Source organism: Oncorhynchus gorbuscha, linkage group LG03 (genome assembly GCF_021184085.1).
Source record: "Oncorhynchus gorbuscha isolate QuinsamMale2020 ecotype Even-year linkage group LG03, OgorEven_v1.0, whole genome shotgun sequence".
NCBI classification, from domain to species: Eukaryota; Metazoa; Chordata; class Actinopteri; order Salmoniformes; family Salmonidae; genus Oncorhynchus; species Oncorhynchus gorbuscha.
Window position 1 is genome coordinate 99656244 of NC_060175.1, and position 27520 is coordinate 99683763.

Here is a 27520-nt window from a genome sequence, read left to right on the forward strand (position 1 = left end):
AACTTTAGAACCTCTGTCCTGTTCAACTTTAGAACCTCTGTCCTGATCAACTTTAGAACCTATGTCCTGGTCAACTTTAGAACCTCTGTCCTGGTCAACTTTAGAAACTCTGTCCTGGTCAACTTTAGAACCTCTGTCCTGGTCAACTTTAGAACCTCTGTCCTGGTCAACTTTAGAACCTCTGTCCTGGTCAACTTTAGAACCTCTGTCCTGGTCAACTTTAGAACCTCTGTCCTGGTCAACTTTAGAACCTCTGTCCTGGTCAACTTTAGAACCTCTGTCCTGGTCAACTTTAGAACCTCTGTCCTGGTCAACTTTAGAATCTCTGTCCTGGTCAACTTTAGAACCTCTGGTCAACTTCTGGTCAACTTTAGAACCTCTGTCCTGGTCAACTTTAGAACCTCTGTCCTGGTCAACTTTAGAACCTCTGTCCTGGTCAACTTTAGAACCTCTGTCCTGGTCAACTTTAGAACCAACTGTCCTGGTCAACTTTAGAACCTCTGTCCTGGTCAACTTTAGAACCTCTGTCCTGGTCAACTTTAGAACCTCTGTCCTGGTCAACTTTAGAAACTCTGTCCTGGTCAACTTTAGAAACTCTGTCCTGGTCAACTTTAGAACCTCTGTCCTGGTCAACTTTAGAACCTCTGTCCTGGTCAACTTTAGAACCTCTGTCCTGGTCAACTTTAGAACCTCTGTCCTGGTCAACTTTAGAACCTCTGTCCTGGTCAACTTTAGAACCTCTGTCCTGGTCAACTTTAGAACCTCTGTCCTGGTCAACTTTAGAACCTCTGTCCTGGTCAACTTTAGAACCTCTGTCCTGGTCAACTTTAGAACCTCTGTCCTGGTCAACTTTAGAACCTCTGTCCTGGTCAACTTTAGAACCTCTGTCCTGGTCAACTTTAGAACCTCTGTCCTGGTCAACTTTAGAACCTCTGTCCTGGTCAACTTTAGAACCTCTGTCCTGGTCAACTTTAGAACCTCTGTCCTGGTCAACTTTAGAACCTCTGTCCTGGTCAACTTTAGAACCTCTGTCCTGGTCAACTTTAGAACCTCTGTCCTGGTCAACTTTAGAACCTCTGTCCTGGTCAACTTTAGAACCTCTGTCCTGGTCAACTTTAGAACCTCTGTCCTGGTCAACTTTAGAACCTCTGTCCTGGTCAACTTTAGAACCTCTGTCCTGGTCAACTTTAGAACCTCTGTCCTGGTCAACATTAGAACCTCTGTCCTGGTCAACTTTACAACCTCTGTCCTGGTCAACTTTACAACCTCTGTCCTGGTCAACTTTACAACCTCTGTCCTGGTCAACTTTAGAACCTCTGTCCTGTTCAACTTTAGAACCTCTGTCCTGATCAACTTTAGAACCTATGTCCTGGTCAACTTTAGAACCTCTGTCCTGGTCAACGTTAGAAACTCTGTCCTGGTCAACTTTAGAACCTCTGTCCTGGTCAACTCTTTAGAACCTCTGTCCTGGTCAACTTTAGAACCTCTGTCCTGGTCAACTTTAGAACCTCTGTCCTGGTCAACTTTAGAACCTCTGTCCTGGTCAACTTTAGAACCTCTGTCCTGGTCAACTTTAGAACCTCTGTCCTGGTCAACTTTAGAACCTCTGTCCTGGTCAACTTTAGAACCTCTGTCCTGGTCAACTTTAGAACCTCTGTCCTGGTCAACTTTAGAACCTCTGTCCTGGTCAACTTTAGAACCACTGTCTGTCCTGGTCAACTTTAGAACCTCGGTCCTGGTCAACTTTAGAAACTCTGTCCTGGTCAACTTTAGAAACTCTGTCCTGGTCAACTTTAGAAACTCTGTCTTGGTCAACTTTAGAACCTCTGTCCTGGTCAACTTTAGAACCTCTGTCCTGGTCAACTTTAGAACCTCTGTCCTGGTCAACTTTAGAACCTCTGTCCTGGTCAACTTTAGAACCTCTGTCCTGGTCAACTTTAGAACCTCTGTCCTGGTCAACTTTAGAACCTCTGTCCTGGTCAACTTTAGAACCTCTGTCCTGGTCAACTTTAGAACCTCTGTCCTGGTCAACTTTAGAACCTCTGTCCTGGTCAACTTTAGAACCTCTGTCCTGGTCAACTTTAGAACCTCTGTCCTGGTCAACTTTAGAACCTCTGTCCTGGTCAACTTTAGAACCTCTGTCCTGGTCAACTTTAGAACCTCTGTCCTGGTCAACTTTAGAACCTCTGTCCTGGTCAACTTTAGAACCTCTGTCCTGGTCAACTTTAGAACCTCTGTCCTGGTCAACTTTAGAACCTCTGTCCTGGTCAACTTTAGAACCTCTGTCCTGGTCAACTTTAGAACCTCTGTCCTGGTCAACTTTAGAACCTCTGTCCTGGTCAACTTTAGAACCTCTGTCCTGGTCAACTTTAGAACCTCTGAAACTCTGTCCTGGTCAACTTTAGAACCTCTGTCCTGGTCAACTTTAGAACCTCTGTCCTGGTCAACTTTAGAACCTCTGTCCTGGTCAACTTTAGAACCTCTGTCCTGGTCAACTTTAGAACCTCTGTCCTGGTCAACTTTAGAACCTCTGTCCTGGTCAACTTTAGAACCTCTGTCCTGGTCAACTTTAGAACCTCTGTCCTGGTCAACTTTAGAACCTCTGTCCTGGTCAACTTTAGAACCTCTGTCCTGGTCAACTTTAGAACCTCTGTCCTGGTCAACTTTAGAACCTCTGTCCTGGTCAACTTTAGAACCTCTGTCCTGGTCAACTTTAGAACCTCTGTCCTGGTCAACTTTAGAACCTCTGTCCTGGTCAACTTTAGAACCTCTGTCCTGGTCAACTTTAGAACCTCTGTCCTGGTCAACTTTAGAACCTCTGTCCTGGTCAACTTTAGAACCTCTGTCCTGGTCAACTTTAGAACCTCTCTGTCCTGGTCAACTTTAGAACCTCTGTCCTGGTCAACTTTAGAACCTCTGTCCTGGTCAACTTTAGAACCTCTGTCCTGGTCAACTTTAGAACCTCTGTCCTGGTCAACTTTAGAACCTCTGTCCTGGTCAACTTTAGAACCTCTGTCCTGGTCAACTTTAGAACCTCTGTCCTGGTCAACTTTAGAACCTCTGTCCTGGTCAACTTTAGAACCTCTGTCCTGGTCAACTTTAGAACCTCTGTCCTGGTCAACTTTAGAACCTCTGTCCTGGTCAACTTTAGAACCTTGTCCTGGTCAGAACCTCTGTCCTGGTCAACTTTAGAACCTCTGTCCTGGTCAACTTTAGAACCTCTGTCCTGGTCAACTTTAGAACCTCTGTCCTGGTCAACTTTAGAACCTCTGTCCTGGTCAACTTTAGAACCTCTGTCCTGGTCAACTTTAGAACCTCTGTCCTGGTCAACTTTAGAACCTCTGTCCTGGTCAACTTTAGAACCTCTGTCCTGGTCAACTTTAGAACCTCTGTCCTGGTCAACTTTAGAAACTCTCTGTCCTGGTCAACTTTAGAAACTCTGTCCTGGTCAACTTTAGAACCTCTGTCCTGGTCAACTTTAGAACCTCTGTCCTGGTCAACTTTAGAACCTCTGTCCTGGTCAACTTTAGAACCTCTGTCCTTTAGAACCTCTGTCAACTTTAGAAACTCTGTCCTGGTCAACTTTAGAACCTCTCTGTCCTGGTCAACTTTAGAACCTCTGTCCTGGTCAACTTTAGAACCTCTGTCCTGGTCAACTTTAGAACCTCTGTCCTGGTCAACTTTAGAACCTCTGTCCTGCTCAACTTTAGAACCTCTGTCCTGGTCAACTTTAGAACCTCTGTCCTGGTCAACTTTAGAACCTCTGTCCTGGTCAACTTTAGAACCTCTGTCCTGGTCAACTTTAGAACCTCTGTCCTGGTCAACTTTAGAACCTCTGTCCTGGTCAACTTTAGAACCTCTGTCCTGGTCAACTTTAGAAACTCTGTCCTGGTCAACTTTAGAAACTCTGTCCTGGTCAACTTTAGAACCTCTGTCCTGGTCAACTTTAGAACCTCTGTCCTGGTCAACTTTAGAACCTCTGTCCTGGTCAACTTTAGAACCTCTGTCCTGGTCAACTTTAGAACCTCTGTCCTGGTCAACTTTAGAACCTCTGTCCTGGTCAACTTTAGAACCTCTGTCCTGGTCAACTTTAGAACCTCTGTCCTGGTCAACTTTAGAACCACTGTCCTGGTCAACTTTAGAACCTCTGTCCTGGTCAACTTTAGAACCTCTGTCCTGGTCAACTTTAGAACCTCTGTCCTGGTCAACTTTAGAACCTCTGTCCTGGTCAACTTTAGAACCTCTGTCCTGGTCAACTTTAGAAACTCTGTCCTGGTCAACTTTAGAAACTCTGTCCTGGTCAACTTTAGAAACTCTGTCTTGGTCAACTTTAGAAACTCTGTCCTGGTCAACTTTAGAAACTCTGTCCTGGTCAACTTTAGAACCTCTGTCCTGGTCAACTTTAGAACCTCTGTCCTGGTCAACTTTAGAACCTCTGTCCTGGTCAACTTTAGAACCTCTGTCCTGGTCAACTTTAGAAACTCTGTCCTGGTCAACTTTAGAACCTCTGTCCTGGTCAACTTTAGAACCTCTGTCCTGGTCAACTTTAGAACCTCTGTCCTGGTCAACTTTAGAACCTCTGTCCTGGTCAACTTTAGAAACCCTGTCCTGGTCAACTTTAAACTCTGTCCTGGTCAACGTTAGAACCTCTGTCATGGTCAACTTTAGAACCTCTGTCCTGATCAACTTTAGAAACTCTGTCCTGGTCAACTTTAGAACCTCTGTCCTGCTCAACTTTAGAAACCCTGTCCTGGTCAACTTTAGAACCTCTGTCCTGGTCAACTTTAGAAACTCTGTCCTGGTCAACTTTAGAACCTCTGTCCTGGTCAACTTTAGAACCTCTGTCCTGCTCAACTTTAGAAACCCTGTCCTGGTCAACTTTAGAACCTCTGTCCTGCTCAACTTTAGAAACCCTGTCCTGGTCAACTTTAGAAACTCTGCCCTTGTCAACTTCATTTTCCTAACCTGCTATGTTAATTGTCTTAACCTGCTGCGTAAGTTCTCCTAAACCTGCTACGAAAGTCAATTTTGACAAAAGCTGTATCCCTTCTAGACAACCTAATTTAGCCTACGGTCTTATCACACCATAGTGCCATCAGACTTCTGATACCAATGAGGGTGAAAGGTGCCCACAAAATGGTGAACCACTCAAAAAAAAACATAGCCTTGGAAAGGTTTTTATATTTTGAAAATAGCTCTTGAAAGTATATTTTACAAAATACATCAGAGTGCAGTTCAGCCCAGTATAATATAAATGCTTAAATACTCAGAAGTAATTGAAATACATATTTGAAATGTAACAGAAGTACTGTCCATCTCTGTATGCCACTTCTCCAGCAGCATGGACTCTGTCCTTGATGAGGTTTGTGGCCCCTGTAGCGAATAAACAAACTGTTTGACTTTGATACAATAATAAAATCAGTGCAATTATCTTGCTTAAGGTAAAAAAAATGTCCAGTGTCCTCCCATTTACTTTCCATCTGAGGGTTCTACTATGGGTGGGAAATGTCCAGTGTCCTCCCATTTACTTTCCCTCAGAGGGTTCTACTCTGGGTGGGAAATGTCCAGTGTCCTCCCATTTAAAGGAAGAAAGGAAGAAAGGAAGGAAGAAAGGAAGGAAGAAAGGAAGAAAGAAAGGAAGAAAGGAAGGAAGAAAGGATGAAAGAAAGGAAGAAAGGAAGGAAGAAAGGAAGAAAGAAAGGAAGAAAGGAAGAAAGGAAGGAAGAAAGGAAGAAAGAAAGGAAGAAAGGAAGAAAGAAAGGAAGAAAGGAAGAAAGGAAGGAAGAAAGGAAGGAAGAAAGGAAGAAAGGAAGGAAGAAAGGAAGAAAGGAAGAAAGAAGAAAGGAAGAAAGGAAGAAAGGAAGAAAGAAAGGAAGAAAGGAGTCCTTCTTAGATTTACTGTATAAACATCAAGACACTTTCAAACTAACTGAGATCTTTTGATGTGAAGCGGAGAAAGCTTTAGTTAGCACATCATTCTTAGAAATTCATTCAAATTTGAATATGGATTCATAATGGGAACAAAATAACAAAATCCCCCTCGGTGCAAATAAATAGAAAGGTTGTAATGTCAGCAAGATTATAGTAGTTTTTTCCCCAACCTAAGCAGGAACATGTTATTAGTGAGGGCCTTTTCTGTGTTAGAAAGCTCAGCCACGGGTATAAAATGGCCGTTTAGTGGCTCAGCGGTCTAATTGTAGGAAGTCCCAAGACACCGCAGGCTAATTACTGCCAGCCGGCCTCAAACGCTTCACCTCCAGGTAAATAATGCAAGACACCGGCAGCCTGAAATAAACATGGCTGATCTGTATGGATCCTCTTCAACTTGTGCCAAATGGCACCCTATATAACGCACTACTTTTGACCAGGACCCACATAGAGAATAGGGTGCATCCTAAGAATATCTACTGAAAAGGGTTTTCATTTTTCCACTCCTTATTTTTTTATCAGTAAGAGCACATTTCCTCCTCGTCTGTGAAGAACGGCCTGTGTTGTGTTATGCAGGAAGCTTAGCAGTTTTAAAAGCATTGGATCAGTACCTGAAAGGTTCCTGGTTTGAATCCCTGAGCTGAATAGATGAAAAATGTGTGGATGTGCCCTTGAGCAAAGCACTTAACCATAATTGCTCCTGTGAGTCGCTTTGGATAAGAGCGTCTGCTAAATTACTCAAATGTAAATGTAGCCTTGAGTCAGAACTGGCAACAGCCGATCGAGGACATTAAGCAAAAAACTTAAAACTCAAGTCTCTGAAGTCAAGATGAGACAAACGCGTTCTCTCCTCCAGCTTGCTGCTCCAGTTTTCACTGAATACATTTGTGTCAAGCCTCATCCCAGTCTGTTCATTACAGAACCACAAGGTACCATCTGTCTTTAAAATGCAGAACTGGCATATTTACAAATACAGTACAGTGTAAACCCCATATACAGAGTTTTTGTTGTTGTTGCTATGGTTCAAAATGTTTACTTGAATTTGGGGGCAGCTGCCATAGCACACATTGCTTCCCTGCATTTCCTTGATGGTTAATGTTCAGTGTGCGGGCCACTCATTCCTTTTTATCATAGTATTCTCTTCGCTGGCATTCTCTGGTGTGGATACACGTCACCCTCCTTTTCTTCAAAAGGAGAGAGAGAGAGAGAGTGAGAGAGAGAGAGAGCGAGAGAGAGAGAGAGAGCGAGAGAGAGAGAGCGAGCGAGAGAGGGAGAGAGAGAGACTACATTTACAAGAGTATGTGGACACCCATTCAAATGGGTGGATTTGGCTATTTCAACTACACACCCGTTGCTGACATCTGTATAAAAGCACACAGCCATGCAATCTCCATAAACAAAAAATTGGCAGTAGAATGGCCTTCTAGAGCTCAGTGACTTTCAATGTGAAATCGACATTGGATGCCACCTTTCCAACATGTCAGTTCCTCAAATTTCTGCCCTGCTAGAGCTGTCCCGGTGAAATGGAAGTGCTGTTATTGTGAAGTGGAAACGTCTAGGAGCAACAACGGCTCAGCCACAAAGTGGTAGACCACACAAGCTCACAGAACATGATGGTTGAGTGCTGAAGTGCATAACACGTAAAAATAGTCTGTCCCTGGTTGTAACACTCACTATCACATTCCAAAGGGCCTCTGGTAGCAACGTCAGCACAACAACTGTTTGTCGGATATCTTTGTGATTTTTTTCCATTGCCGAGTAGCCGCACACAAGCCTAAAATCACCATCTGCAATGCCAGGCGTCGGCTGGAGTGGTGTAAAGCTCGCCGCCTGCAAGCCAGGCCTAATCGCCAGTTGAACGGTGTTTCCTCCCAGACATTGGTGTGGCTGGTTTCCTGGTTAAGGAGCGCGAAGTGGGGCTGCACAGGCCCTGACCTCAAATCCAATTGAATACCTTTGGGAAGAATTGGAACGCCGATTGCAAGCCAGGCCTAATCGACCAACATCAGTGACCGAACTCACCATTGCTCTTGTGGCTGAATGGAAGCAAGTCCCCCGCAGCAATGTTCCAACATCTAGTGGAAAGCCTTCCCAGAAGAGTGGAGGCTGTTATAGCAGCAATGTTCCAACATCTAGTGGAAAGCCTTCCCAGAAGAGTGGAGGCTGTTATAGCAGCAAAAGGGGGGAACAACTCCATGTTTAATGCCCATGATTTTGGGATGAGGTGTTCGACGAGCATGTTGTGCATTCCTCATTGGCTTCAGAAATACTTATGCCTCATTCATATTCCTGTGATGAGTAGTCGAAGATTCAAGCCAGATATCAGGTGTCGCATCTCCTTCTGATGAGTGGAGATCCGTAGAGTAGCAGGCACTCATTTATTTGACACCTGAACCCAGAGATATAGGACACTACATCCACATAGGCTCTCCCCTCAACACCTCTTCACAGCTGAAAAACCTGCCCAGCCAAGACAAAGTTCATGAAGGTCATGAGTGAATGTGTGTGGTAATGTGTGTGTTTTTAAAATATTTTTATTTAACCTTTATTTAACCAGGTAGGCTAGTTGAGAACAAGTTCTCATTTGCAACTGCAACCTGGCCAAGATAAAGCATAGCAGTGTGAGCAGACAACACAGAGTTACACATGGAGTAAACAATTAACAAGTCAATAACACAGTAGAAAAAAAGGGGAGTCTATATACATTGTGTGCAAAAGGCATGAGGTAGGCAAATAATTACAATTTTGCAGATTAACACTGGAGTGATAAATGATCAGATGGTCATGTACAGGTAGAGATATTGGTGTGCAAAAGAGCAGAAAAGTAAATAAATAAAACAGTATGGGAATGAGGTAGGTGAAAATGGGTGGGCTATTTACCAATAGACTATGTACAGCTGCAGCGATCGGTTAGCTGCTCAGATAGCAGATGTTTGAAGTTAAGAGAGGGAGATAAAAGTCTCCAACTTCAGCGATTTTTGCAATTCATTCCAGTCACAGGCAGCAGAGAACTGGAACGAAAGGCGGCCAAATGAGGTGTTGGCTTTAGCGATGATCAGTGAGATACACCTGCTGGAGCGCGTGCAGGGTGGGTGTTGCCATCGTGACCAGTGAACTGAGATAAGGCGGAGCTTTACCTAACATGGACTTGTAGATGACCTGGAGCCAGTGGGTCTGGCGACGAATATGTAGCGAGGGCCAGCCGACTAGAGCATACAAGTCGCAGTGGTGGGTGGTATAAGGTGCTTTAGTAACAAAACGGATGGCACTGTGATAAACTGCATCCAGTTTGCTGAGTAGAGTGTTGGAAGCAATTTTGTAGATGACATCGCCGAAGTCGAGGATCGGTAGGATAGTCAGTTTTACTAGGGTAAGTTTGGCGGCGTGAGTGAAGGAGGCTTTGTTGCGGAATAGAAAGCCGACTCTTGATTTGATTTTCGCTTGGAGATGTTTGATATGAGTCTGGAAGGAGAGTTTACAGTCTAGCCAGACACCCAGGTACTTATAGATGTCCACATATTCAAGGTCGGAACCATCCAGTGTGGTGATGCTGGTCAGGCGTGCGTGTGCAGGCAGCGAACGGTTGAAAAGCATGCGTTTGGTTTTACTAGCGTTTAAGAGCAGTTGGAAGCCATGGAGGGAGTGTTGTATGGCATTGAAGCTCGTTTGGAGGTTAGATAGCACAGTGTCCAATGTGGTGGTAATGTGTGTGTGGTAATTTTGGAATGAGATGTTGGACAAGCCAAAAGTAAGAGAATAAGAAAGAGAGAGAATAGAGTGAGGACTGAACTTAAGCAGGTCATTGATGTAGTGAGCGTGCCTGCACACTGTGCACAGACGTCTATTCCACATTGGTACAACATAAAGGATCCAACCAGTGTGCGCTCAGTGGATGCCTTCCTGCCCTGTGGGAGAGCTCATTTAAACATGGCTACCAGATTTCCTCAGTCCCTGCAGTGCCCACACCTCCTCCTTCTCCCAGTCCCTCGGTGGAGTTGAAATACAGTGCCCTGTGATGATGAAGGAAAGAGGAACCCCCCCCCCCCCCCCCCACTAACAGCTCTGTCAAAGTCTAGTGTGGGCAGGAGAGGAAATGTCTTCATTAAGCCATGGCTAACCATGCTACCATTCACAAGACGCACATTCAGTAGTTTGGGTTACAGTCAAGACGTTCAGCTAAATGCCATTCACTGCATGAGAAACACTCATTCTTTCGGATCATTTCAAGAAAATTAGTTCTAATCACAAGGGAGGTATTTGATGGCAACCACAATGCTGTTAACAAGCCAATAGCTACAGGCATGAACACACCGCAACCTACACACACACACCGCTATCGAAACACACACCTCTACCCACACACACACACCGCTACCTACACACACACCTCTACCCACACACACACACCGCTACCCACACACACACCGCTACTCAAGCACACACACCGCAACCCACCCACACACCGCTACCCACCCACACACCGCTATCGACACACACACACACACACACCGCTACCCACCCCATCTCTCTTTCTCTCTCTCTCCCGCCTTCTCTGCCCCCCATGTCTGTCTTTGAGGCATAATAATAGACACCATACTGGTAAACACCATACTGGTAAACATCATACTGGTAACATCATACTGGTAAACACCATACTGGTAAACAACATACTGGTAAACACCATACTGGTAAACACCATACTGGTAAACAACATACTGGTAACATCATACTGGTAAACACCATACTGGTAAACACCATACTGGTAAACACCATACTGGTAAACAACATACTGGTAAACATCATACTGGTAAACATCATACTGGAAAACAACATACTGGTAAACAACATACTGGTAAACAACATACTGGTAACATCATACTGGTAAACAACATACTGGTAAACACCATACTGGTAACAACATACTGGTAAACACCATACTGGTAAACAACATACTGGTAAACAACATACTGGTAAACATCATACTGGTAAACATCATACTGGTAAACAACATACTGGTAAACACCATACTGGTAAACATCATACTGGTAAACACCATACTGGTAAACACCATACTGGTAAACACCATACTGGTAACATCATACTGGTAAACATCATACTGGTAAACAACATACTGGTAAACACCATACTGGTAAACACCATACTGGTAACAACATACTGGTAAACAACATACTGGTAAACATCATACTGGTAAACAACATACTGGTAAACACCATACTGGTAAACATCATACTGGTAAACATCATACTGGTAAACAACATACTGGTAAACAACATACTGGTAAACATCATACTGGTAAACAACATACTGGTAAACAACATACTGGTAAACATCATACTGGTAAACACCATACTGGTAAACACCATACTGGTAAACATCATACTGGTAAACATCATACTGGTAAACAACATACTGGTAAACACCATACTGGTAAACACCATACTGGTAAACATCATACTGGTAAACAACATACTGGTAAACACCATACTGGTAAACATCATACTGGTAAACATCATACTGGTAAACATCATACTGGTAAACACTATTGCAACACAACACTACCACACTGTCCACTGGCAGCCCAGCCTGGGCTCACTGCACAACAACACTACCACACTGTCCACTGGCAGCCCAGTCCGGGCTCACTGCACCACAACACTACCACACTGTCCACTGGCAGCCCAGTCCGGGCTCACTGCACCACAACACTACCACACTGTCCACTGGCAGCCCAGCCTGGGCTCACTGCACCACAACACTACCACACTGTCCACTGGCAGCCCAGCCTGGGCTCACTGCACCACAACACTACCACACTGTCCACTGACAGCCCAGCCTGGGCTCACTGCACAACAACACTACCACACTGTCCACTGGCAGCCCAGTCCGGGCTCACTGCAACACAACGCTACCACACTGTCCACTGGCAGCCCAGTCCGGGCTCACTGCAACACAACGCTACCACACTGTCCACTGGCAGCCCAGTCTGGGCTCACTGCACCACAACACTACCACACTGTCCACTGGCAGCCCAGCCTGGGCTCACTGCAACACAACGCTACCACACTGTCCACTGGCAGCCCAGTCCGGGCTCACTGCAACACAACACTACCACACTGTCCACTGACAGCCCAGCCTGGGCTCCCTGCACCACAACACTACCACACTGTCCACTGGCAGCCCAGCCTGGGCTCACTGCAACACAACGCTACCACACTGTCCACTGGCAGCCCAGCCTGGGCTCACTGCACAACAACACTACCACACTGTCCACTGGCAGCCCAGTCCGGGCTCACTGCACCACAACACTACCACACTGTCCAAATAAATACAATTTTAAGTTTACAAATTTAAAAAAATATCAATAAAAAATAGTAAACAGGACAGGTCCCAATATTGATCCCTGTGGTACACCTATTGTGATATCCAGGAAATTAAACTGAAGACCATCAGAAATCACACATTGTGTCCTCGCTGACAGATAATTCTGGTCAACAGTGTCAAAGGCCTTGGAAAAGTCTAGAAACGAGGCAGAACAATTTTTATGATCTAAGCAATTTAACAGAATCTAAAACAAACATAGCAGCTGGAAGGGTGCTATGTCCAGTTCTGAAACCAGACTGGTGCACTTTAAGAATAGAGTGAGAAGTGGGATTCAAAAAACAATTTCCAACTAATTTGGAAATTGGACAGAAGGATCTCCTCATTAATGTAGGGGGAGGACATGTGCCGCTTTCCAGATCTTAGGGATAACACCAGGAACAATAGTCAAGTAAAGAATATAGGTCAGTGGTTCTGCAGTAAGTAGGGTAGAGAGCTGTAGAAAGTAGGACAGAGAGCTGCAGTAAGTGGGCAGAGCACTGCAGTAAGGGGGCAGAGAGCTGCAGTAAGTGGGGCAGAGAGCTGCAGTAAGTGGGGCCAAACTCAAACTCTTATTTTCAATGTCGGACTAGGAACAGTGGGTTAAAGCATTAGACCTCTCACAAAAGGCTTCAGTCATATAAAAGCTATACTTAAATCCGAACAGGTTCTCTAGCGTGATTAGTAAGAATGGCTAAATGCGTGTTCAAGAATGGCCTTTACCCCTTTATTCAGATTAAAACCTCTCATTTTCGGTTATTTGAAAATGAGATCATCTCCAAAATATTGCTATTTTAAAACAAGCCATAGAAAGTTTGGTTGCAATTTTGATTTAATACAGAACAAATATAGCACCAAATAGTTCAACTCAAATATACTAATTGATTTAAAAAGAACAACATGGTATGAATTATATAAATTATAAATTATATAAATTATAAATTATATAAATAGGACTATATGGAAATGTCTGCTCTGTCCAAAATTACACAAATGGCTCCTAGCCTCCCATGCATGCTTTCTGTCCCTACTACTAAAACTAAAACTGAAACTAAATGATATTGAAACAAAAATTAAATATACACATTTTTTTTAAACAACTGAAACTAAATCAAAACTAGCACATCAGATCTGAAAACGAACTGAAACTAAACTGAGGTTCAAATAACAATGGAAGAACTGATAGAAAAACACAGATCGAAAATAACCTGTAGTAGCTACAATAACCTGTAGTAGCTACTAATAACCTGTAGTAGCTACTAATAACCTGTAGTAGCTACTAATAACCTGTAGTAGCTACTAATAACCTTTAGTAGCTACTAATAACCTGTAGTAGCTACTAATAACCTGTAGTAGCTACTAATAACCTGTAGTAGCTACTAATAACCTGTAGTAGCTACTAATAACCTGTAGTAGCTACTAATAACCTGTAGTAGCTATAATAACCTGTAGTAGCTACTAATAACCTGTAGTAGCTATAATAACCTGTAGTAGCTACTAATAACCTGTGGTAGCTACTAATAACCTGTAGTAGCTATAATAACCTGTAGTAGCTACTAATAACCTGTAGTAGCTACTAATAAACTGTAGTAGCTATAATAACCTGTAGTAGCTACTAATAACCTGTAGTAGCTACTAATAACCTGTAGTAGCTACTAATAAACTGTAGTAGCTACTAATAACCTGTAGTAGCTACTAATAAACTGTAGTAGCTATAATAACCTGTAGTAGCTACTAATAACCTGTAGTAGCTACTAAAACCTGTAGTAGCTACTAATAAACTGTAGTAGCTATAATAACCTGTAGTAGCTACTAATAATCTGTAGTAGCTATAATAACAAATAGTAGCTACTAATAACCTGTAGTAGCTACTAATAACCTAATTAGATATAATAACCTGCAGTAGCTACTAATAACCTGTAGTAGCTATAATAACCTGTAGTAGCTATAATAAACTGTAGTAGCTACTAATAACCTGTAGTAGCTACTAATAACCTGTAGTATCTATAATAACCTGTAGTAGCTACTAATAACCTGTAGTAGCTACTAATAACCTGTAGTAGCTACTAATAACCTGTAGTAGCTATAATAACCTGTAGTAGCTACTAATAACCTGTACTAGCTATAATAACCTGTAGTATCTATAATAACCTGTAGTAGCTATAATAACCTGTAGTAGCTACTAATAACCTGTAGTAGCTACTAATAACCTGTAGTAGCTACTAATAACCTGTAGTAGCTACTAATAACCTGTAGTAGCTACTAATAACCCAGCTCTGCAGTGCGTTGCTGATGCCGTCTATGAGAAGAGGGTGTCTGTCTGTCTCTCATGTTGACAGTGCGTCTCTATTAGATGGTGTCTCTCTGTCTGTCTCTCATGTTGACAGTGTCTCTCTGTCTGTTTCTCATGTTGACAGTGTCTCTCTGTCTGTCATGTTGACAGTGTCTCTGTCTGTCTCTCATGTTGACAGTGTCTCTGTCTGTCTCTCATGTTGACAGTGTCTCTCTGTCTGTCTCTCATGTTGACAGTGTCTCTGTCTGTCTCTCATGTTGACAGTGTCTCTCTGTCTGTCTCTCATGTTGACAGTGTCTCTCTGTCTGTCTCTCATGTTGACAGTGTCTCTGTCTGTCTCTCATGTTGACAGTGTCTCTGTCTGTTTCTCATGTTGACAGTGTCTCTGTCTGTCTCTCATGTTGACAGTGTCTCTGTCTGTCTCTCATGTTGACAGTGTCTCTAGTCTGTCTAATGTTGACAGTGTGTCTCTGTCTGTCTCTCATGTTGACAGTGTCTCTGTCTGTCTCTCATGTTGACAGTGTCTCTGTCTGTCTCTCATATAACAGTGTCTCTGTCTGTCTCTCATGTAATTCTCTGTCTGTCTCTATGTTGACAGTGTCTCTGTAGTAGCTCTGTCTGTCTCTCATGTTGACAGTGTCTCTGTCTGTTTCTCATGTTAACAGTGCTCTCTAATATGTTGACAGTGTCTGTCTGTAGCTCATAATAACAGTGTCTCTCTCTGTCTGTCTCTCATGTTGACAGTGTCTCTGTCTGTAGCTCATGTTGACAGTGTCTCTGTCTGTCTCTATGTTAAGTGTCTCTGTCTGTTTCTCATGTTGACAGTGTCCTGTCTGTCTCTCATGTTGACAGTGTCTCTGTCTGTAGCTCATGTTGACAGTGTCTCTGTCTGTCTCTCATGTTGACAGTGTCTCTCTGTCTGTTTCTCATGTTAACAGTGTCTCTCTGTCTGTCTGTCATGTTGACAGTGTCTCTGTCTGTCTCTCATGTTGACAGTGTCTCTGTCTGTCTCTCATGTTGACAGTGTCTCTGTCTGTTTCTCATGTTGACAGTGTCTCTGTCTGTCTCTCATGTTGACAGTGTCTCTCTGTCTGTCTCTCATGTTGACAGTGTCTCTCTGTCTGTCTCTCATGTTGACAGTGTCTCTGTCTGTCTCTCATGTTGACAGTGTCTCTGTCTCTCATGTTGACAGTGTCTCTCTGTCTGTCTCTCATGTTGACAGTGTCTCTCTGTCTGTCTCTCATGTTGACAGTGTCTCTGTCTGTCTCTCATGTTGACAGTGTCTCTGTCTCATGTTGACAGTCTCATGTTGACAGTGTCTCTGTCTGTCTCTCATGTTGACAGTGTCTCTGTCTGTCTCTCATGTTGACAGTGTCTCTGTCTGTCTCTCATGTTGACAGTGTCTCTGTCTGTCTCTCATGTTAACAGTGCATCTCTATTAGATGGTGTCTCTCTGTCTGTCTCTCATGTTGACAGTGTCTCTCTGTCTGTCTCTCATGTTGACAGTGTCTCTCTGTCTGTCTCTCATGTTGACAGTGTCTCTGTCTGTCTCTCATGTTGACAGTGTCTCTGTCTGTCTCTCATGTTGACAGTGTCTCTGTCTGTCTCTCATGTTGACAGTGTCTCTGTCTGTTTCTCATGTTGACAGTGTCTCTGTCTGTTTCTCATGTTATGTTGACAGTGTCTCTCTGTCTGTCTCTCACGTCTCTGTCTGTCTCTCATGTATGTTGACAGTGTCTCTCTGTCTGTCTCTCATGTTGACAGTGTCTCTCTGTCTGTCTCTCATGTTGACAGTGTCTCTCTGTCTGTCTCTCATGTTGACAGTGTCTCTGTCTGTTTCTCATGTTAACAGTGCATCTCTATTAGATGGTGTCTCTCTGTCTGTCTCTCATGTTGACAGTGTCTCTCTGTATGTCTCTCATGTTGACAGTGTCTCTCTGTCTGTCTCTCATGTTGACAGTGTCTCTCTGTCTGTCTCTCATGTTGACAGTGTCTCTCTGTCTGTCTCTCATGTTGACAGTGTCTCTCTGTCTGTCTCTCATGTTGACAGTGTCTCTGTCTGTCTCTCATGTTGACAGTGTCTCTCTGTCTGTCTCTCATGTTGACAGTGTGTCTCTATTAGATGGTGTCTCTCTGTCTGTCTCATGTTAACAGTGCGTCTCTATTAGAGGGTGTCTCTGCATGGCAGATTGCTTCCCTAATGACAGTAACAGCGTTACGGCAGGCAGGCTTCGTACAGGAAGCCCCCGGTCCTGTTCAATTACTAGCACCATCAACGCACACCAGTCTAATCTGAACACATCAAGTACTCCACAGATGGCTATAGACGACAGACATATTTATCATCATCCCACAGCTAGAGTCTAAGGCATTGTCCCAAATTGCCTCCCATGCCCTTTATTGTGCACAAGTAGTGCAGTATATAGGGAATATGTACAGTATAGGGAATTGCGCAATTTGGGACACACCCTAGAACACATGGAAGCCAATGAAAGCGGCGGCTGGCTGTGTTACGTTCCAATGCACAGCCTCATATATAGAGAGCCCTGTGTGAGGACAGGAGAGTCAATGGTGCTTTTCATGATCTAGTGGGCGACGTGGAGAAAGTCAAGTACAATTTGGCTCCATGACTGAACGCAGTTCAGCTCTTGAGTCGGAGTAAGGCCATTTCCTGTTTCAGTGTTACTGTTGATTGACCCAAGTGGTTGGTTGTTAGGGAACTCTCTCTAAGAGCCACTGGGATGGCGATGCAATAGAACGATGGCCATGCATGCTAAATATACATGTAGTGTTTCATTCTAAGACTACGTGGTAATGCTAGTAGAACAGAACCAGGGGTTAGTTAAAGGTAGAGTCAGTGATACACCAAGTAAACAGCGATATCGGGCTGATTTCTGCTAAGACTAACCGCGAGCTTGTCGTCTTGATTACCTTCTTATGTCATTCTCTCTGGCTGCGAAAGTTTAAAAAAAAAAATGTTGATAGGGAACACAATGCAGTCACATAATTGGCATGTATATTACTCTTACAGAATTTCCACGTGGGCGAGGATATAGGAAATGTAATCAAAGCCTAATGGATGACAACTTGTTTTTAACTAGGACAGAAGAATTTATAACGGACTTTTCCGGGCATAAATAAGTACAGCAATAGAGACCATGCAATTCAATACTCATCAATAAATAAATAAAAACAATTTAGGTCAAAAGAGTCCATATTAACAAAGGACATTGAAGGACTACCAGAACAGATAGATAGCAATAAAAACCACAGAGTAAGTTAGAGGAAAAACAAAAAGAAATGGAGGAACTTATTCAAGAAATATTCAGTGTAATATATTCTAAAAATAAAGTGAACTGGACATAATATGGGGGACAATGCACCAAATTATTTTTCAATCTTCAACATAGAAATGCAATTTGTTTTCCTGAAACTTGTTAGAAATGATGGAGTCACGCATGATTCACCGAACAATGTTTTGAAAGAGGAAGTAAAGTACTTTTCAAGGGTGAGTTCTCAGTAGCCTACTTTTAAGAATATGTTTTCGTTTCAGTCTCCTCCATCTCCACTAACCCGAAGATCATTGTATGGATTTTTTCTCTATTAATAATGTAAAATGAACATCTGTACAGAAAGACTCAGGGGAGGAACATCTTGATGCAATGAAAGCCTTTAAGGCTGGGAAAACTCCACGGCTGGATGGCAGACCAGTGGAACTATAACAAACTGTATTTGGTATTAATGTTTATCATTGATTCATGTTTTCTTTTAAATCCACAGCCTCATGGAGGATCTAGATACGTGTTCTAACCTCTCTAGAATAAAAGCAAATTATGATAAGTGTACTATATTAGGTATTGGATGATGATGGATAAATGGTCTGACAGGGATGTGGACATACTCGATACACATGTCCCCAAAGAAAGAAATGATCTCACTCCAATACATTTTTATAAAAAGTAAGCAAAAACAGATAAGATCTTGCTACCATGGAAAGGAAAACACCTGTCTATTTGTGGAAAAATCACCCTGATTGACTCTTTAGTCATATCACAGTTGACCTATTTGCTTATGGTTCTGCCTACACCTGCATTTTAAATTATATGAGCAAAAAATATTCCATTTTATTTGGAACGGCAAGCCAGACTAAATTAAAAGGGCCTATTTATATAATGAATATGAATTCGGAGGGCAGAAATGATTAAATATGAAAGCCTTAGATCTCTCACTTAACGGCATCAGTCATACAAAAGTTATACTTTAATCCAAAATGGTTCTCTAGTAAATTAGCAAGAATGTGTCACCCCATGTTCAAGAAGGGCCTTTTCCCTTTATTCAGATTACACCTACTGTCACGCCCTGGTCGAAGTATTTTGTGTTTATCTTTATGTATTGGGTCAGGCCAGGGTGTGGCATGGGTAGAATGTATGCACACATGACTGTAAGTCGCTTTGGATAAAAGCGTCTGCTAAATGGCATATATTATTATTATTATTGTATTGTGGTGTGTTTTGTCTTGGGGTTTTGGTGTTGATATTGGGATTGTAGCTTAGTGGGGTATCTAGCAAAGTCTATGGCTGTCTGGAGTGGTTCTCAATCAGAGGCAGGTGTTTATCGTTGTCTCTGATTGGGAACCATATTTAGGCAGCCATATTCTTTGAGTTTGTCGTGGGTGATTGTTCTTAGTGTCTTTGTTCCTGTCGCTGTGTTAGTTGACACAAGTATAGGCTGTTTCGGTTTTTGTTACGTTTATTGTTTTTTGTAGTGTTTGTGTTAATTTGTGTTTACGTTTGTTGATTAAACATGGATTGCAATCTACACGCTACATTTTGGTCCGACTCTCCTTCACCAAAAGAGAACCGTTACACCTGCTCACTTTCGGTTATTTGAAAACGAAATTATCTCCAAAATATCTGTCACGTTCTGACCTTAGTTCCTTTATTATGTCTTTGTGTTAGTTTGGTCAGGTCGTGAGTTGGGGTAGGTAGTCTATGTTCTTTTTTCCATGTTGTGTTTACGTGTTTGGCCTGGTATGGTTCTCAATCAGAGGCAGGTGTCGTTCGTTGTCTCTGATTGAGAATCATACTTAGGTAGCCTGTTTTCCCCATTTTAGTTGTGGGTGATTGTTTTCTGTCTCTGTGTCTGCACCAGACAGAACTGTATCGTTTTCGTTCGTTCTCCTTGTTATTTTGTTTTGTGTGTTCAGTTTAAATAAATATTAACATGGACATGTACCACGCTGCATATTGGTCCGATCCTTCCTACTCCTCGTCAGAGGAAGACGAATCGCGTTACAATATCAAGATTTTTTAAAACAAGCCTTAGAAAGTTGGTTGCGATTGAAGTTTAATCCACCTGAAAACACAACAAATAATTCAACAAGTATTATGGTTAAACTCAAATATAAGAACTGATTTAAAAAAAACATATTTTTCAATTAAAAAAGAAAAGGTATAATTGTAGTGAATGACATCATAAATAGGACTGGTGGAGTTGTGTCACACATGCAGCTAACACAGACATATGGAAATGTCTGCTCTACCCAAAATTACAACCAACTAATTGAAGCATTACCACAAAAATGGAAGAGGCAAGTAGAAGGGGGAAAAAGGTAAGGAACTGTCAGATTAAAGACCAAAAATTGTTTTTAAAAAAGGTGATAGATAAAAATATATACCAGTTTCATTTAAGGACCAAAAAACTGACAGCTGTGCCATATAAATTGCTAAATAGTTGGGAAGAGATTTTGGATGTACCCATTCCATGGCACATGGTTTATGAATTGATACGCAAAACAATTGTCACCCCTTGGTCATTGTATTTAGTGTTTTTGTTATATGTTTGGGTAGGCCAGGGTGTGACATGGGTTTATATGTTGTTTTTCGTATTGGGGTTTGTATTATTTGGGATCGCGGCTGATTAGCGGTGTTGTATAGACTTGGCTGCCTGAGGCGATTCCTAATTGGAGTCAGGTGATTCTCGTTGTCTCTGATTGGGAACCGTATTTAGGCAGCCTGAGTTTCGCTTTGTATTTCGTGGGTGATTGTTCCTGTCTTTGTGTAGTATTCACCAGATAGGCTGTAATAAGTTTCTCGTTCCGTTCTGTTGTTTTTGTACTTAGTTTCAGTTATTTAATGTACCGCGATTCTTTCATTAAAGTCATGAGTAACCAACACGCTGCATTTCGGTCCGACTCTCTTCTTTCAACAGACGAACGCCGTTACAACAATGCAGGATTCAAAACTTCAATTTTTATTTATTTAAATGATTTATACAAAATTCTTGCAACGAATAAAATGTTATATATATGGGGGATACAATCTTCCCAGCTCTGCAGATTCTGCTGTGAGGAGGCAGAGTCATTAGATCATTTATTTTGGTATTGTCCATATGTAGCTCGTTTTTGGTCACAGGTCCAGGAATGGCTGAAGAATTGCAACATTTACCCAGAACTAACGCTGCAGGCAGCAATACTGGGTGATTTGAAAAGCCATAGCCAATCAACCAATCAATATAATAATAATTTTAGCAAAAATGTTTATTTTTTACAATCTGTAGAAGCTATGAGAATAGAAAGGTTCAGTACGTTTGTGAAACATCACAGCACAGTTGAAAAATATATTGCAAATAGAAATCCAAAATGGATGATGTTGAGAGAGAGATGGGAGGGGTTGAATAGAGCTGAAGGGTGGGACTGGATGGTGTTGAGAGACAGATGGGAGGGGTTGGATGGGACTGGATGGTGTTGAGAGATAGATGGGAGGGGTTGAATAGAGCTGAAGGGTGGGACTGGATGGTGTTGAGAGACAGATGGGAGGGGTTGGATGGGACTGGATGGTGTTGAGAGATAGATGGGAGGGGTTGAATGGAGCTGAAGGGTGGGACTGGATGATGTTGAGGGATAGATGCAGGGGTTTGAATGGAGCTGAAGGGTGGGACTGGATGGTGTTGAGAGATAGATGGGAGGGGTTGAATGGAGCTGAAGGGTGGGACTGGATGGTGTTGAGAGACAGATGGGAGGGGATGAATGGAGCTGAAGGGTGGGACTAATAACAAGATAACCAATGTAAAACATACGGGGTCTGTACAATGTAGAAAGGTTCAGAACTTTTGTGAAATAGCACAGTTACAAATAGAATCAAACCGGACAGAAATAGAGTATTTACCCCAAAAATATATGGGGGATTGGAAATGATTTAGACATGTGCATTGATGGAAGCAACAATCTATCCTCAATATTAAAGCTGATCCACCCCCTAAAAAATATATTATAATAAAAAAGACTAACTTCTCTGCTCTTTTGGTCTCATACCGATCACACTGTAGCAGATTGAAGCACAGCCATGTACATGCTCAAATCCTCTGTGAGTGCATCATCTTGCATCTTGTTCATCTGCAACTTCTGCAGTTCATTCTGATGCTCGTGGTAACGTCATAGTCTCAGGTTAAAACCAATTCTACTCACACACACAGGCCAACCAATCAATCAACCAATCAACCAAGGACAGTACTACTCACCCCAGGGGTTTCTCCAGTCGACTGGCGGGGGATCCTACGATCTCTCCCAGAGTACAGAACACCTGCCCCAAGAAGTCCTGCTGGAGCGACAGGGGGTGGCGGGAAAGACGGAGGAGTGAGGCGTGACGGGGAAGGGGGTGTTAATGGGGAAACAGTGAGCAGGGAGAGACGCGGGAGAAAGGAGGGAGAGGAAGGATAGAGGGGGTTCAGGGGAGAGACGGGGGAGAAAGGAGGGAGAGGAAGGATAGAGGGGTTCAGGGGAGAGATGGGGGAGAAAGGAGGGAGAGGAAGGATAGAGGGGGTTCAGGGGAGAGATGGGGGAGAAAGGAGGGAGAGGAAGGATAGAGGGGGTTCAGGGGAGAGATGGGGGAGAAAGGAGGGAGAGGAAGGATAGAGGGGGTTCAGGGGAGAGATGGGGGAGAAAGGAGGGAGAGGAAGGATAGAGGGGGTTCAGGGGAGAGATGGGGGAGGAAGGATAGAGGGGGTTCAGGGGAGAGATGGGGGAGACGGGGTAACAAGGACAGTTGGTGAGGTTAGGATGGAGCTAAGCAGTGTGTTATAAGCCTTGTTATAGGTGTTGTTATTAGCATAAAGTTTGTCAGAGGAGTCAAACACGTACGTCAATGTCGGAGGGCTTCCAGGGAGGAAGAGGAGGAGGAGGAAGAGGAGGAGGAGGGGTACACCAGGCAGCAGCATAGACAACAACAACAACAACAGAGCATATCATGTAGGCACAAGACTCAAACCATACAACACCATCATCAAAACAAGGGCAAGAGAAAACAGGAGCGAGGGAGAGAAGTGGAGAAGAGGGTGGTAGAGAAATAAAGAGATGAAGAGGTAGGTGTTTTTTGTGTGAGAAGAGAGAGCTATTAACACAAAAGCGAGTACAAAACAAGAAAATATAGTCATGACAAATGTGGAAATAATGATGAATATTCTAGTATTATGCAAACTGCTAGCTGCACATATAATTAGAATTGTGTATGTCTGAGCAATGGGTTGCTTTTATCAAACCTTTCACTGCACCATCCTTTGGTCATCATTACTTGTGAGCACATTGCTAATAGCATGGGAGTACAATAAATCATGCCTAGAGGTTCGGGGAAACGGGTTTGACAAGCTTTGATAATGGTGTGACAAATTACAGTGCTTCATTAAATCATAACTACGCACAAAAAATATGTGTATTTGGATTATTATGAAAGCTACTCACTATCAATACATAAAGTAATATGTTATATTTATTATACAAATGTGCACGGACAGACAGCAAGGCCACATTGTGACACTATGGGAGGTAAAGCACTACGATGCACTATTTCAGCTATGGGAGGTAAGGCACTACGATGCACCATTTCAGCTATGGGAGGTAAGGCACTACGATGCACTATTTCAGCTATGGGAGGTAAGGCACTACGATGCACTATTTCGGCTATGGGAGGTAAGGCACTATGATGCACTATTTCAGCTATGGGAGGTAAGGCACTATGATGCACTATTTCAGCTATGGGAGGTAAGGCACTACGATGCACTATTTCAGCTATGGGAGGTAAGGCACTACAATGCACTATTTCAGCTATGGGAAGTAAGGCACTACGATGCACTATTTCAGCTTTGGGACGACATGGATTTTGATTAGCATAAAACAAAAATAAGGAATGGGATGCATTTCAAAATAAAAGTTCCCATTTTAAAAACAAAAGTTTCCATTCATTAGAGGATAGATTTGCAAAGTAAAAAACAAGCAACTATAAGGAATGAGCACAGAGTGATAACTTTTTTCACTTACATGCTTCGCCAGATCTGGACTTTTGGAATCGATATCGTATCTGAAATTAGAAAGAAACACACATTAAAGAGGCAAGAGCTGACAGGAGCCGGAGAGAAAACTATTTGTGTCTAAACCTGGAGGGGTTTTGAACATTAACAAATAGAACCAAAGTGGTTTGATATTATTCCTCATACAATGACATTCGGACAAACAGAAAGCCACTCAAAATCAATTTATATTAACTTGAAATGACAAATTGTTAACCGGTAAAACCACTTATTTCACTTAATCCTTCTACACTTCATGAATGAAGTCTATTTTCCTTTCACTGTTGTTCAAGACTCCCCTGCTGTCACTCACCCATTCACTTTAGAAACAATCACGTTTTAAACAATGTGCAGCTGCTGTCGGTGATAAACTTTGGCTAAAAGTAATTCAACTTGAATGCGTCCACTGTCCACCCATCCTCATCCTCCAATTCCCTGACTGAGTTACTATATATGTAAAGGACCCAAAATGGTCGTGGTCCTTCTGTAGCTCAGTTGGTAGAGCATGGTGCTTGTAACGCCAGGGTAGTGGGTTCGATTCCCGGGACCACCCATACGTAGAATGTATGCACACATGACTGTAAGTCGCTTTGGATAAAAGCGTCTGCTAAATGGCATATATTTTTATATATATATATATATATAAATTAAGTCAGAGTATATCCTCTGTCACGTTCAGCAGAGGACTGATGACTGAGCTACAGAGGACTGATGACTGAGCTACAGAGGATTGAGCTACAGAGGACTGATGACAGAGATACAGAGGACTGATGACTGAGCTACAGAGGACTGATGACTGAGCTACAGAGGACTAATGACAGAGATACAGAGGACTGATGACTGAGCTACAGAGGACTGATGACGGAGCTACAGAGGACTGATGACTGAGCTACAGAGGACTGATGACTGAGCTACAGAGGACTGATGACAGAGATACAGGGCTCCGGGCAGCCGAGCGGAAATGGAGGAAAACTCGCCTCCCTGCGGACCTGGCATCCTTTCACTCCCTCCTCTCTACATTCTCCTCCTCTGTCTCTGCTGCTAAAGCCACTTTCTACATCTCTAAATTCCAAGCATCTGCCTCTAACCCTAGGAAGCTCTTTGCCACCTTCTCCTCCCTCCTGAATCCTCCTCCCCTCCCCCCCTCCTCCCTCTCTGCAGATGACTTCGTCAACCATTTTGAAAAGAAGGTCGACGACATCCGATCCTCGTTTGCTAAGTCAAACGACACCGCTGGTTCTGCTCACACTGCCCTACCCTGTGCTCTGACCTCTTTCTCCCCTCTCTCTCCAGATGAAATCTCACGTCTTGTGACGGCCGGCCGCCCAACAACCTGCCCGCTTGACCCTATCCCCTCCTCTCTTCTCCAGACCATTTCCGGAAACCTTCTCCCTTACCTCACCTCGCTCATCAACTCATCCCTGACCGCTGGCTACGTCCCTTCCGTCTTCAAGAGAGCGAGAGTTGCTCCCCTTCTGAAAAAACCTACACTCGATCCCTCCGATGTCAACAACTACAGACCAGTATCCCTTCTTTCTTTTCTCTCCAAAACTCTTGAACGTGCCGTCCTTGGCCAGCTCTCCCGCTATCTCTCTCAGAATGACCTTCTTGATCCAAATCAGTCAGGTTTCAAGACTAGTCATTCAACTGAGACTGCTCTTCTCTGTATCACGGAGGCGCTCCGCACTGCTAAAGCTAACTCTCTCTCCTCTGCTCTCATCCTTCTAGACCTATCGGCTGCCTTCGATACTGTGAACCATCAGATCCTCCTCTCCACCCTCTCCGAGTTGGGCATCTCCGGCGCGGCCCACGCTTGGATTGCGTCCTACCTGACAGGTCGCTCCTACCAGGTGGCGTGGCGAGAATCTGTCTCCTCACCACGTGCTCTCACCACTGGTGTCCCCCAGGGCTCTGTTCTAGGCCCTCTCCTATTCTCGCTATACACCAAGTCACTTGGCTCTGTCATAACCTCACATGGTCTCTCCTATCATTGCTATGCAGACGACACACAATTAATCTTCTCCTTTCCCCCTTCTGATGACCAGGTGGCGAATCGCATCTCTGCATGTCTGGCAGACATATCAGCGTGGATGACGGATCACCACCTCAAGCTGAACCTCGGCAAGACGGAGCTGCTCTTCCTCCCGGGGAAGGACTGCCCATTCCATGATCTCGCCATCACGGTTGACAACTCCATTGTGTCCTCCTCCCAGAGCGCTAAGAACCTTGGCGTGATCCTGGACAACACCCTGTCGTTCTCAACTAACATCAAGGCGATGGCCCGTTCCTGTAGGTTCATGCTCTACAACATCCGCAGAGTACGACCCTGCCTCACACAGGAAGCGGCGCAGGTCCTAATCCAGGCACTTGTCATCTCCCGTCTGGATTACTGCAACTCGCTGTTGGCTGGGCTCCCTGCCTGTGACATTAAACCCCAACAACTCATCCAGAAAGCCGCAGCCCGTCTGGTGTTCAACCTTCCCAAGTTCTCTCACGTCACCCCGCTCCTCCGCTCTCTCCACTGGCTTCCAGTTGAAGCTCGCATCCGCTACAAGACCATGGTGCTTGCCTACGGAGCTGTGAGGGGAACGGCACCTCAGTACCTCCAGGCTCTGATCAGGCCCTACACCCAAACAAGGGCACTGCGTTCATCCACCTCTGGCCTGCTCGCCTCCCTACCACTGAGGAAGTACAGTTCCCGCTCAGCCCAGTCAAAACTGTTCGCTGCTCTGGCCCCCCAATGGTAGAACAAACTCCCTCACGACGCCAGGACAGCGGAGTCAATCACCACCTTCCGGAGACACCTGAAACCCCACCTCTTTAAGGAATACCTAGGATAGGATCAAGTAATCCTTCTCACCCCCCTTAAAAGATTTAGATGCACTATTGTAAAGTGGCTGTTCCACTGGATGTCATAAGGTGAATGCACCAATTTGTAAGTCGCTCTGGATAAGAGCGTCTGCTAAATGACATAAATGTAAATGTAATACAGAGGACTGATGACTGAGCTACAGAGGACTGATGACAGAGCTACAGAGGACTGATGACTGAGCTACAGAGGACTGATGACTGAGCTACAGAGGACTGATGACTGAGCTACAGAGGACTGATGACAGAGATACAGAGGACTGATGACTGAGCTACAGAGGACTGATGACTGAGCTACAGAGGACTGATGACTGAGATACAGAGGACTGATGACTGAGCTACAGAGGACTGATGACTGAGCTACAGAGGACTGATGACTGAGCTACAGAGGCTGGATATGAACAGAGGGAGGCTAGCTACAGTATCATAAAGTCCATGAAGGCCTCTGTCTCTACACAGTGGATATGTAGCTAGTTACTAAAGTCCATTAGGACCTCTGTCTCTACACAGTGGAAATCAAAAGATAACGCTAGACAGACAATAGTTATTTTCTTATACATTTCTTTCCCCTTGTTGATGTGCACTGAGGTGAGGTACAGAGGGAGTTAGGGGAATAAGGAAATGATCTCCATTCTCAAAGCCTCTTAATAAAGTGTCACCTCTGCCCTGCACTCTGATTGGGCCTTTCAAGATGACGAGAGGGGCTGTTATGCA

General features: G+C 43.7%; 1 protein-coding gene across 3 annotated transcripts in view; it reads right to left on the reverse strand.

Annotated features, from left to right (window-relative positions):
- The window catches only part of LOC124032358 (copine-8-like), a 211626-nt gene that overhangs the window by 121703 nt on the left and 62403 nt on the right, over positions 1-27520 (reverse strand). Inside the window, exons 5-7 of one of the 3 annotated variants that reach the window (XM_046344705.1) lie at positions 23910-23949; positions 22737-22751; positions 22118-22194 (exon numbers count right to left, since the gene is read on the reverse strand). In XM_046344705.1, the coding sequence (XP_046200661.1) occupies positions 22118-22194; positions 22737-22751; positions 23910-23949 (132 nt within the window). Of the gene's footprint in view, positions 1-22117; positions 22198-22736; positions 22752-23909; positions 23950-27520 lie in introns of all 3 variants that reach the window. The other 2 variants (XM_046344707.1, XM_046344706.1) reach the window with 2 other exon arrangements.